Source organism: Mercenaria mercenaria, chromosome 6 (assembly GCF_021730395.1).
Source record: "Mercenaria mercenaria strain notata chromosome 6, MADL_Memer_1, whole genome shotgun sequence".
Taxonomy (NCBI): Eukaryota; Metazoa; Mollusca; class Bivalvia; order Venerida; family Veneridae; genus Mercenaria; species Mercenaria mercenaria.
In genome coordinates, this window is record NC_069366.1 from 60,446,723 (window position 1) to 60,460,536 (window position 13,814).

At 35.2% G+C, this 13,814-nt stretch overlaps 1 protein-coding gene across 1 annotated transcript; it reads right to left on the reverse strand.

Annotated features, from left to right (window-relative positions):
* Window positions 1–4,280: 4,280 nt before the first annotated feature.
* LOC123550089 (uncharacterized) lies at window positions 4,281–6,085 on the reverse strand. Its single transcript, XM_045338532.2, has 2 exons — window positions 5,948–6,085; window positions 4,281–4,795 (listed from the first exon to the last, which is right to left on the reverse strand). The coding sequence occupies exons 1-2, from the start codon at window positions 6,006–6,008 to the stop codon at window positions 4,287–4,289; spliced, it is 570 nt and encodes a 189-aa protein (XP_045194467.2). The 5' UTR covers window positions 6,009–6,085; the 3' UTR covers window positions 4,281–4,286.
* Window positions 6,086–13,814: the final 7,729 nt, after the last annotated feature.

The window sequence follows — 13,814 nt, forward strand, 5'->3', positions numbered from 1 at the left end:
GCGGTAAAAACGGAAACATTTGGAGATACTTGAACCTCTATCTAAAGGATATTCTAGAGGCGCCTTAGTGCAGTCAAGCGGTACAAACGGAATCGTTTGGAGACACTTGAACATCTATCTTAGGGTTGTTCTAGAGGCGCCTTACTGCAGTCAAGCGGTAAAAACGGAACCATTTAGAGATACTTGAACATTTATCTAAAGGTTGTTCTAGAGGCGCCTTAGTGCAGTGTAACGCCGCATAGCAGCATCGCCGCATAAACGTGTTTTTTTCGTTTATGCGGTGATTTTCAACGCATAAACGTGTTGTTTTTTTTTTCGTTTATTCGGTGATTTTCAACGCATAAACGTTTATGCGGCGACGCTCAACGCATAAAGCAGAAATTGCTTATATGGGGCGCAACTGTGCCTTTTTGCCACATAAAGAGGATTAACTTAACCATTTATTATAAAGCTAAAAAATAGAGTTCTAATATTTCAACAAAAACGATGGTGATGACGTTGATGATGATGATGATGATGATAATTATGATGATGCTGGCGTTGGTAATGATGATGATGGTGGGGATGATGATGATGGTGGTGGCTGTGATTGTGGAGATGATGGTGGTGGTTGTGACTGTGGAGATGATGGTGGTGGTTGTGATGATGTTGTTGATTATGATGATGATTAAGATTACGGCGTAGCATATTACTGTCATTTTGAAAAAATACGGGAATGATGATGATGATGATAATTATGATGATGATGGTTGTGGGGATGATGATGATGGTGGTGGTGGTGGTTGTGATTGTGGTGATGATGATCGTGGTTGTGATGATGTTGTTGATTATGATGATGATTAAGATTAGGGCGTAGTATATTACTGTCATTTTGAAAAAAATATGGAAAAGTAGGCAGGCAAATTGGTCAAATTTAAGGTAATATTTTAAAGTTGAGCCAAAATTGAAAGTTGAAAATAAATTATTACTCCCCTTGGAGTGTTCACATCTACATTTTCTTGGTTACAAATGACTAGTGCATAAAACACAATCAATGAAAGAAAGACGTCCATGATGACCCTATATCAGTCATCTGAGTCCTCTTGTTCAAGTGCCCAAAACTAATGTTGTGTTGAAATTTTTGGAAACAATATAATCTTCAAAAGTTTTCCTTCCGTTGCCCTGGTAACCAGAGATATACGCTGATGACCTAGACGTGAATAAATTTCACAATCGCACAATTACCAGTGGTTCTTGACAAAACATCATTCTTAGCTTATCTGAGCACAAAGAGCACATGTGGAGCTGTGAGGATTGTTGGATTTGTTTGTCCGTCGTTAACAATTGACTTTTCTAGAAACGTTTGAAATGACGTTGAAAGTGTGCATTGTCAAGGGTACATGCCCGTCAGTCTGACAAAAAGGCGAGAATATATGTTACGTCATACGACGATTCAATTTTCTGATTGTCCCAAATGACGGTGATGTGCGTTGTCGTAACATATATTCCCGCCTTTATTTGTGCCAAACGTCATTTCAAACGTTTTCGCAGAAAGATCAATTGGTTTGGTTCACATTTAAACCTATCTTACTAAATCCTTGTCAGAATTTACGTCTCGAAAAGTCTAGTTCAAAGCTTGGTTAAGTGGACACAAAAAACTAAGTCCGATCTTGATGAAACTTTATCAACCACTATTGTACTAGTATGTGTTTTAAAGACGATTTCGGGAGTTTCATGTTTTTTTCATATAGACAAAGAAGGAAAATTACAAACTGTTCAATAGAATTTTCTTAAACTTGGCATGATTATAGAAAATTACCTCAGGAAGAAATTTATGAGAAAAAATCGGGGGTCACCGTCCTACTTTTTGAGTAATCTGCCCTTGAATCTGAGATATTTACTATTTTAGGTCATTTTCAAGGGCAGATAACTTAAATTTGCGTCTAGTCATACCAATTGTTATTTGAAATAAATGGTTCTTACTTTATTCCGTGTCATTGTACCAACTTTACAGAACTTTCATCAGACAGATATCTTTCAATAGTCTCTTACGCGAACAAATAGATTTTTTTTTTCAAATTATCTCCCTTTTTTCAAGGAAAAAGCAATATGCTTACTCATTGAAGTATAGCAATAATTCTATTTGAAAGAATTATTTAAAACTTTGCAGAATGTCTGAAATTGAGATAACAAACAAGAATTTGAAATTTTATGAAGTATCAGTAGGCTTGATTTTGAGTTATCTACCCTTGAAAATGACATAAAAAAGCAAAAATCTCAGATTCAAGGGCAGATAACTCAAAAAGTAGGACGGTGACCCCCGATTTTTTTCTCATAAATTTCTTCCTGATGTGATTTTCTATAATCATACCAAGTTTAAAAAAAAGTCTATGGAACAGTTTGCAATTTTCCTTCTTTGTCTATATGAAAAAAAAACACGAAACTCCCGAAATCGTCTTTAATTGGTTTTTTATGCGGCAAAAGTGTGCCTTTTTTCCACATAAGAAAGTCCTGTTTATGCGTTGAAAATCACCGCATAAACGAAAAAAACACGTTTATGCGGCGATGCTGTTATGCGGCGTTACAGTGCAGTCAGGCGGTACAGACGGAACCGTCGTATCTTTTAGCGTCAACGGTTTGTATCTTTTAGCGAGCCTATAATGTTGTATCATTTAGCGTTAGTTTTGTATCTTTTAGCGAGCCTCGGTTTTGTATCATTTAGCGCGTTGGTTGTATCATTTAGCGTCAGTTTTGTATCATTTAACGTCAGTTGTATCATTTAGCGAAGTTGTATCATTTAGCGTGTATTGACTGAATAGCGACCTGTGCAGACGATGATCAGCCGTGCAGGAAGATCATGGTCTGCACTGGTCGCAAAGGCAAAATCACTTGCCGCAAGCAGGCTAAGGGTTAAAAGAAGCATGTGTTGCTTTTTTCAAAAGCAGTCTTTAGTTAAACAATGATAGGGAATTCTAACATCTAACACGTGCATGGATATGAATAGTGAACAAAAGAAACTTTTCTAACATTTATTTGATATATATTCTCTGATTAATTGAAACAGATTTTTATCTATATTTTAAGTATATAGAATGCTTAGAACAGCTAGTGACTACAAGATACAATAGAAAATAGATACTGAACAAAAGAACTAAGGTCAGCACACTCACCCCCCCCCCCCCCCCACCATAAAGTCTTTTCTTTTCTTTTCTTTCTTTTTTTTAACAAACGGTGTAATATCATAATATTTTATTGGTGAAATCACACCCACTGATGGAAACTTCGCAAATGCCTTTTTCCCATACCGTTCAGATTCTATACAAGAAAGGCTAAAACTAGTTTTAAGGGAAGCCCGCAAATAATAAATTTGAATATTGGTTAACTGTTATGATAAGTATAATAAAAGTAAAAAACAGGTGACATCAATTTCACAACTGTAAACATTCCGCGACACTGATACCTTCAAAAGAAAACATATATTTAAGTTGTAATGTTACGCTATTAATATATGCCACACAAACACGCTATTTTCCTTCAATATTAATTCCCTACTACATTATCCGTATCATTTCACCAATTATACGGAGAGAGAGAGAGAGAGAGAGAGAGAGAGAGAGATATATATATATATATATAAACAAGTTGACAAAATCTCTATCTTAGGTAACACGTACACACGCACGGATATATATAATCCGTACATCAGCCACATTGCTAACCTAAAGACATTTTGGATATGTAAGGTACTGTTGGTCTACAACACGGATTATATATATATATATATTTGTCTACCTACCGGTTTCATATCATAATCATCAGGGCAGACATATAAAAAAATTGTATGTCTGCCCCGGTGATTATGATATGAAACCGATACGTAGACAAAAATATATAAAGAGGAAACCCATTGGATGCTGTTTTTTTTTTTTTTTCTTTTTATTAATTATATACTTGTCTAGGAGTAACTTTTAATATTTATATATACAGCTCATAGCTTAGATCTACATTTAGAGCTACATGAAAAAGAGGAAAACAAATCAGATATAAAGCAAAACATATGTAAATAATCAACAACCAGTTGGTTCTATGGTACATGTATTTATCACAGATGGACCCTCTTTGATTATAGATAAAATTGCATGATGAAAATTAAAAATGAGCATATTTATTAACATTCAGTGCTTACAAGTTTTCAAGCTGTCCTTCATTGTAAATAGAACAGAAATATTGATGATTACCATATAAAATTCAAATTGTTTTTACTTTTTTACTGATCATATTGCATAATGCATTCCTTTCGCTTGTATTTATTTATATGAGCATTCTTCAACTTTACATTGTCCATTGACCAGTGGTGATCCGTCTTTGCAATATTTTCTATCTTTGGCCTGTATTTCAATGCCTTGCTTCCCATGAGGAACGCAGATGCAACATCCGGATGCGTAATATCCCGCTTTGCATTTAGGGTAGCACAAATGGCCGTTCATTTCCTCACCACTCTTACAACGATACCTTTGGAACAATGTCAGTTTGATACCGACATCAGCTTTCCGACAGGTGCAGCCGTCGTCATGGTATCCGGCTTTGCAATTGTCACAGCATCCCCAAAGAGTACAACAACAACCTTTGCCATAGATATGTGCATCACTCCAGCAACTTGTGCCGTCGTCCCTTAGTCCCGATGGACAAGGCGCTCTGTCTGGAACCCGGCCTACTCCTCTTCCGTACGATCCTCGCCAGCAGTCCCCACCATTATCATTTGTATCTTCAGGACACGGCCTTATATCTGGTTCTCTGTAGGTAACAGTACAATTACCTGTTTAAAAAGATTGACATAATTATAACGACATATTTAATGTGTATCCTACATTTGGTGAAAAAAATGAACAATATGTATACCTGGCATTAAAGTATGTCGCGAATTGTTAGGTGTGCTTATGTTTTATTCCTGTATTTTTCTCTTTGTTTTTTTCTTTTTCTTTTTTTTTTTTTTTTTTTTTTTTTTTTTTTTTTTTTTTTGGTTTGTTTGTTTGTTTTCTTGGGGGATGGGGGAGGGGCATGTCAAGCATAGATATGTCCTGCTGTTTTTGGTTTGTTGTTGTTGTTGTTGTTGTTGTTTTTCTTTTCTAGTGAAAATAAGGAAATTAGCTGTAGACAGCAAAAAAGAACTGAGAACTAATTGAATCCGCAATCATGCGTCTAACATTCTTTTTTTTTTCGCGCCATTTCTTATTTTGTGTCTGTTTACCTTAAGACGATGGGATCTCCTGTCGGGAATACAATAATCAATATTGGTACAAAAAATGACGATTTAACAAAGACTTTGACTTACTGATGAACATTTTAGCTATCTAGAATTTTTTTAATATTTTCAAAAGAAATAAAAAACAAATAATGGATAGATAACAATACATGTAGTCAGTGAACATAGGTTTTGTAATTAGAAACTATAATTTTTAATGAATTCTTTTCCATATTAGACAACTTAAAGTACTTAACACCTGCATATAGAGTTAAGATCTCTTTACCTGGGAAATATTATATTGTTGCATTGAAAAAAAAAAGCTTCTTTTCAGATATTTTACTAAACGTATGTATCAAGCATGACTTTGTATAACATACGATATTGTTTTAAAGAAATGAATGGCACAGAATCATCAAACAATGCTTAAGATGTAGATCATGGAGACCGTTTCATATGCTAACGGAATGCTATTTAATGATTTCATTAATGTTCAATTGTCAATCTGATTTCTTTTCAGTCCACAAGTAAAATAAAAATGCAAACATTTAAGAACATTTAGTGTATTATCATTATTTTTTTTTTTATTTTTTTTAACAAACTAGAAGTTGTAGTTACTATTATTTTTTTCTGAATTATGAATATATATGGAAACTATTTTAATAATTAAAAAATGAACAGTTTGTTTCTAATTTTTCGAATTTTGTAAAACTCAAAACCACCCACCAGTAATTTCAACAACAAGATACGCCAGTAACGCTATCGCAAAGCTAGGAAAACGTTCCATTTCTCCTCAACAGAGTTACAATTATAAATGTCCTTTCCGTGTCTATTTGCAACCGTTTGTGAGAGTCCCGGCGTTCGTCGAAGCTTATATACAAATTTCGAAGAAAGAAGTAAAATTTGAGAACGTCAATTGCAATTTGCAGTTTTACCTGCAACCCGATGTCAAATCAACAGGTCGGCAAGATAATGATCAATCCAGTCTACCTAAAGTAAATGACCTTCCTTGAATGTTTTTGAAGCGTTGCATATAAAGGATATATTTCTTAAAATCTGATTAGCTTAGTCTTTATGGACAAAAACAAAGAAACAAATTTGGAAGGCCAGACTGGAAAAATGTAGCCCGGTTGCTGTTGGGACGCATTGGATTATAGAACGCCACAGCTGTTTTATGTTGGGACATTTCATGTTATCACTGTAATTATGTTAAAAAATATGTTATCGTGTCTGTCAAAGTGTGGTGTTAATTTATCGGAACAGTGTCTTATTATATCAACTAACCAGGTGGACGGATAGCTCAGTGGTTTGCACACTGGCCTTCCAATCCTGAGGCCGGGGGTTCGATCCCCGGCAGCTACTCGGGAATTTTTCCGAAACGCTTTTCAGTGTTTCCCACCCAACTAGAGGTGTACTGGTCAGGAACCCAGGCAATCCTTGCGTGTATCAGTGCTATACACTGGGCACGTTAAAGAACCAGGCTGTCTATTCGCAACGAGCTAGGCTAAGTTAGCCGGACAAGCCTGTATCTGAGTTCTGATCTATCTGTCGTGGGGGCTTTGTCTCACTCTGTCCCTCTGGTCAGATCGCTCTGTGTCTGTACTAGTAGGGGATGGATTATGCGCCCTGTGTGGCTGCATTTGAACTATGTAAAGCGCTTTTGAACGTGAAATTGATCATGAAAAGGGCGCTATATAAATCTGGTATAATAATAATAATAACCATGTTATCTTGTCAAAATGTGGTGCTAACTTGTCGAAACAGCGTCTTATTAAGTTAAAAAAATATTTTTTCATGTCAGTGTGATGTTTACTTATCCAGTTAGTGCCTTAGTACTATGTTAACTAGGCATGTCAACGTGTCAAATTGTAGTGTTTGTTGTCAAAACAGTGTCTTATTATGTTAAAAAGCTATGTTATCATGTCAAAGTACCGTGCGATCTTGTCTACCGTGCTTGCTATTATCATGTTAAAAAGCTATGTTATCTTGTCAAAGTGTGGTGTTATCTTGTCAAAACAGTGTTTTATTATTAAAATTACGTAATATTGTTATGTCACAGTATGATATTAACTTGTCCAAATAGTGTCTTACGTTAACTAAACATGTTATCATGTTAAAGTGTGGTGCTGACTTGTCAAAAAATTCTCTAATTACTAGTATGTTACTAGTAAATGCTCTGTTAATTTCAAAACACCGTGTTATCTTGTCTACAAAGCGTGCCCTCTGAAAGAAACAAAAAAAATGGTGATATTGCTTCCCAAATCAAATTACCATATTTAGTATCCAGTTTCCTGTACAGGAGGTACGATAAGGAAGTTTCCCTAAATGGTACATGTTATCAAGCACAGGAATGATACGAAGCACATATTTATAACTTCAGTTCAGTAGACATATTGCTTTCGATAGCAGACAGAGCCTTAAATGGTTATAATGACTTTGTACATAAAGTGGCAGCCACATTTTGGTTATGAACATGAAGCATCAATTCTTGTAAAATCCTGTTTTCGATAATTGTTTTCTCCTATATTAGTCAAAGACTTGATTACTAATTTACCTTGCAAAAGGTATGATTAGATACATTGCTTTTTATTACATCTCTTCAACCATGAAAATCTGTGTGCAATATTGACAACAGTACCTTCTAAAAGCCCGTTTTGGAAAACGGACGTACTATGTGATGGCATGTTGTGTGCTTGACCGTCCGTTTTCCATCATATTTCGTATCTGGAACATAGCTAAAAAAAACTTTCAAAATATTGCCTTTAAACTTGCGTATTTAGGTAGATAGCGATGAGATTGTGTGCAGATCGGAAAGTTGAATGCCAATGTCAGAAAGGTCAAATTTATCCCTCATATTTCGTGTCCGAAGCATAACTTAATAAATATTCAAGGTATTGACTTTAATCTTGGAATATAGGTAGGTAGCGACAAGACAATGTGCACAGCGTATAAAACGAGTAGGTAGGTAAAAGGTCAAGGTCAAAATCAAAGCTGAAACGTCAAATTTGTCCGTCATTTTTCGTGTCCACGGCATAAATTAATACAAGTTTAAATTATTGAATTTTATCTTAGCATTTTGGTATTTTGGTAGGTAGATGATGTGCAGAGCGCATGAATCAGATCAATGTGTCAAAGGTCAAGGTCATAACATAATCAAAAATTTGCATATATGTAGGTTGCAGTAAGACGAACTGAACTTAGTCCGTCCGTTGTACAAGTGTCAAGGTCACAAAGCTTGTTCAAACGTTTTTATAGAATATACATGGATTGTGATTAGTGCAACAATTCATATTACTCACTTCCCCCACAACACACAAACCATAAATATTCCCTCCACCCCCCCCCCCACCCCCCCACCACACTCACACATACACACACCATCACTACCACCACCAAACACGCAATCACTTTTATAGTTTCTTGTGCCTTAATTAGGATTCCGCCATTACCGCCACACAACCTCCATTCCTCTCCCTCCTCCCACTCCACCCCCACCCCCACACGCCCTTCTTTTCAACAGACATACCGGAAAATAAATCTTAAATTTTATTTCCTCAATTTCTAATCTAGAACTTCGGGTGTAGCTTTGCTGAACTATTGACTAACCATGTAATTACGAATACTCTCTTTACTACAGCCTTATCTACTTTACCGGTTTTGAATATAAAATGGGAGTGATAATAAAACGTTGTAATTTGACGAGGGTGCAGAATAAAACCGCTTTATATTTTTTTGCCTCTTTTCAAGCTGTACAGCGAGGGTGCATCCGGATGTCTGATATGATGTAAAATCAAATTATATCCTGGTGTGATACCGCCCTGGTGAAATATGAGAAAATATATGGAGAATGAATTACAATGATTCAGTTTTGCAAACCTTGTTTGCTAGTTCAAACGAATTTTTCTACATTTAAACAAATTTTACCGGGCAACAAAAATAGATTTGACGAGTTTAATTAAAAAAAAATAGACTACTAAATTGAATTTAAAAAGTAATGTTTTAGGTGAAATATTGAAATATAACTTTGATCAGGGGTCTCGGACATGGGGAAACAATTATTATTATAACCAAAACGCGTTTTAATATAAAATGAACGCGAGAAGCATGTTCGTTTGTTTGTTGTTGTTTTTGCCTAGGAGAAACGGGATACACTAGGAACATGTCGAGGGCTGAGCGCGAAACTATTGTATCTTGTTCTTTATTTATATACAGTTACAATAGTTTCGCGCTCAGCCCACGATATGCTGGGCCGACCATTTGACCAGTTGAACTTTTGAGGTCGGTAGCTGGGAATTATCTTGGAGCCAAAATCTTCTTTATGTTATTTTTTCTATTAAACTCAGAATATTCTTTTTCAAAATTTAGAAGACCAGAATATCTTTTTCTCATCGTAAAGCAAAATTAATTTCTTTTTCTTCCAAATGTTCTTGTTATACTTTCGTTATTTAAAAAAACTAATAAGCACAATACAGAGGGCAAGAAATAGCTAGATACAAGTCTCTTTAAGATTCAGTTTTTTTTAATACGATGTTTGACAAGAATATGGTTCCTAATTTTGACCACTGTCATGTACTTCTATAAGCAAAATGGTTCAAATCTGCTATTAATATATATCATTACTTTAGAGTCTATGACACAACGACAGAGAAACATCTGTTCAAAGCCAATATGGCAGATGTGAAAAGTTCAATATCATATCAAAGATGAACTTAGTTAAATGTTTGTACTAAACATATAGATAGAAACATGATAAAGAAAGATATATAATATCAGTATGCTAGTACAAACCGTCAAATAAAGAAAGGAAAAATACGAGAATTAACTGAAAACGGACATGACCTCCACCCTACCTCCAAAAATATCTGAAAACATCCTCATGATAATTAAAAAATTAAAACCCATACAAAACAATTGATACCTGCATTTTACCCGACTAACCTATTTTGCCATCTTACTGTATAGTTAAAATGAAATAAATATTTGATAACAATACCAATGTACTTGTAAACTAATGTTCAGGACGTTATTTTATCAATTAACGTGAAACGGACGCGTTCTCGCTTTTGCGCGGGATTCGGTTATCATTGTTGATTAGTATTCTTTTTTCCATGATTGCAATTATACGCGATTTGCATGACAAAAAAATTAGAAAGACAGATATCTGGTTACGACTTGACAATATATTAAGCCAAGTCAATGTGTTTAATGTCTCAACATTTTACTGAATGTTAACATTTTATTGAATGAATGTAGCAGTATGCACAATATTCAATGTATAAAGTGGAGTTTAGATCACATTTTAATTGTTTCTACAGGGTAAGAAAGTAATGTATCTGTATACTGAAAAGAGATTGACTGAGCAAGTTTGCAGACGAAGTTGTGAAAACACAGTAATTCAAGGAATGGCCTAAAATGTCCGTCTGTCATCTTATACCATGGCTGTATTTTACCAGTAATTAGCAGCATGTAGGGACTTTTGAACAAAGGTCAAAAAGTAACAGTAAATTTAGAATTACCTAATCTTGTTTACCACCACTTCGCTTAAAATCTCATAAGGCCATTGTTTAAAGACGTATGTTAGAATTCCTTGTATATGAGATGGGTGGATATTTCCCAAAAATAAAATTGAATTTCTTCAAACTTTATGCAACAAAAATCATAGGTCACCGGTATTGAGAAAGAGTTATCTGCCCTTGAAAACGTCATATTTTTTTCAATACCGGTGACGTATGATTTTTATTGCATTTTTTTCCTTAGATTGTTGTCCTTCAATATCCAAAGTTTAAAGAAATTCTGTTAATGGTAAATATTTCGTCCCAAATTCTAGCATACGTCCTTTAAATGTGGCTGCCACATTTCCATTATGAACATAAAATAGATTAATTTCTTGTTAAATCCTATTTCTGATAATTACTCTCCTTAACATTTGTCAAAGGTTTGAATATTGCTGAATATACTAGAACGTTTTATTGAATGTATTGTTTCTTATTACCTCCCTTTATCGTTCTAACTATAACAGTTCATGTGCAATATTAAAAGTAGTGCTATTCTAACCATGTAATTACGCGTAACATCTGTTTGGAAAGCTGATTCATCTGTTTTTAAAATTAAAAAAAAAATAAAGCATTATGGACCTGCAAGTGTTCAAACTATATCTTTAACCTAAATGTTTTACTGACATGTTAGTTTCAAACCATGGCCATGCTATATCAGGTAACACAGCGTCTGAAAGCAGATTTTCACCAAGCTGAAGTTTACGTTGCGGTCCATTTAACAGGTCGCTTTTGTTATTCTTGTTTCATTAATATTGGCAGATTGGATAATGTTGTTTAAATCTACATGTTTATAGCTCTTATTTTGCAAAACATTCTAGCCGAATCATGTGTCTCATACAACTTACAATGGAAAAAAGGTCTTTTGGAAGCATAGGATGCAACAAGGCAGAATAATAGCAGACTTGGTTTGTTTTTTAGCAACGGCTTAAGCGCAACTCTATTACACAGCTATTGAATGATCCCCAAAGACCAGAAAATATAAAAATGATGGTTAGTTTGGTGTTAACACCTTTATCACTGCTACAATAGACTCGAGCCTCCTTCGAGACAAGTAACTAGAAAAAACATTTGAGCCGCGCCATGAGAAAACCAACATAGTGGCTTTGCGACCAGCATGGATCAAGACCAGCCTGCGCATCCGCGCAGTCTGGTAAGGATTCATGTTGTTTCTCTAATTGCAATGGACTTTGAAAGCGGACAGCATGGATTCCGACCAGACTGCGCGGATGTGCAGGCTGGTCTGGATCCGTGCTGGTCGCATAGCCACTATGTTGGTTTTATCATGGCGCGGCATTTTGATGTTGTCAAAACTTAGCAGAAAAGTTTGAGACTAACTCGCTTCCGTAGAATTTGTTACAGGTAATTTTTCATGGACTTCTTCTGGGTTGCAAAAGCCACGTACATTGTGAATTTCAACACAATTGGTTTTATTCTTTCCAACCCAAATCCACTGCGGGTGTAGGATATTTAATAAGGAAGACTGTAGAGTCCAAGATCTACCTCGTGTAGGAAACCCTAAAACGTCAGCACCCTTTCGTAATATAGCTGTTGCGGCAGCAACTGTAGCAGAACACTCGGTATATACAGATATATATTGGTATTTCATCGGGAAATGTTAATGAAATTCTTGCTAAACATTTGAAATTATCGAAGGTGTGTGCAATGTTGGTACAGCATTTTTGACCAAAAAGTAAAAAACGTCTCATGCGTGCATCATTGCAGAAACTTCTAACTTCTATGAAAATGCAGATGAAAGGAGGAAAAATGAACTTCTCACGGGGAATTAGACATAGGTATATTATTTGGAACCTCAAAGATGAATGGATAACTAACAAAAGCTTAGGAAATGGCAAGAACACGCAACCATCACAAAAGGGAGTCAAAATCAGAGGCGTAGCTGACATTTTATAAAATGCTGGCCCGATGGTAGAGGGTGTGTGTGTGTCGGCGCGGGAAGGGGAGGGGGGTGGGTGGGGGGGCGGGTATCCTCAAGCGTGTCACAAATATACCAACGTTTCATTGCATTTATTTCACCAACATATTCATTACTAGACCGGATTATAACATAAATAACGGGGATTTGCTGTAAATTATCAAAATGACATAAGTTTCAAAATTACAAATCAATTTCATTAAATTTTTCCTCTTTAATTCTCAATCCCATAAATATGGTTTTTATGAAATATCTTTCCTTCCTTTTTTAAGAAGTATTTTGTTTGAGTAACTAAAGAAATCAAATGAAAGTGCATTGCAGGGTGTATAATTTTGACATTTCAAAAGAGATGGAGCGTTGTACCTTAGTCCTCAAAGTAATCTGCAATTTTATTTAGGTTCTTTCTATCATTTGTACTTAACTGACTTGTGCATATCATGAATATGAACTTTGACCTTTAATTGTGATCTTGACCTTGAAACCAGCCATCCAAAACTTGCACTCTGCACACTGTCTCGATGTGGTGAAAATTCTTTTTTAGTCTCCAGGTCAATATGTGATTGACCTTTGATCCACTGAAAACAAAAACATACAGGATCCTTCCAAAGTGGTGCTTAGTCGAAATGTCAAATTTGAAAGCTACACCAATTACAATGTTGGAAGACGGACAGATGGACGGATAATACCATTCCATTATACGTCTGGTTTTTTTTTTGTTTTTTTTTTTTTTTCAAAACAGGCGTATAAAAATAATCAAATCATTTTAAGGTATATATAACTTATATATAGTCTGTATATTTAGATACTTATGCACTATACAAAAGAAATTAATATAGGGGATAACTTTAAAAATAAGTGTGGTAAAAGTTATGTCCTTGTACGCTGCACTTCATCTCAGTGTCCTCTGTCATTGTATACTATCTGCGTAAATTCCCTACATCAGTTGTAGTGAAATGCCCTGGACAGTAAAACTTACTAAAAGGTGATAACTCAAAAAGTAGGGTAAAGGTTCGTGTGCGTCGCACATTTTCACTTGAACCAGTATTACGTGAAACTTATCATAAGCGTCAGTTTGGTTTTAAATTTCATTCATGAGTTCGAATCG

Excerpts from the sequence above, each read along its gene's own strand:
- LOC123550089 (XM_045338532.2), bottom strand. The coding sequence starts at position 6,008 with ATGGAACGTTTTCCTAGCTTTGCGATAGCGTTACTGGCGTATCTTGTT. Across the intron at positions 4,796-5,947 it reads TCTTGTTGTTGAAATTACTG|GTAATTGTACTGTTACCTAC; the intron begins GTGGGTGGTTTT and ends CTTTTTAAACAG.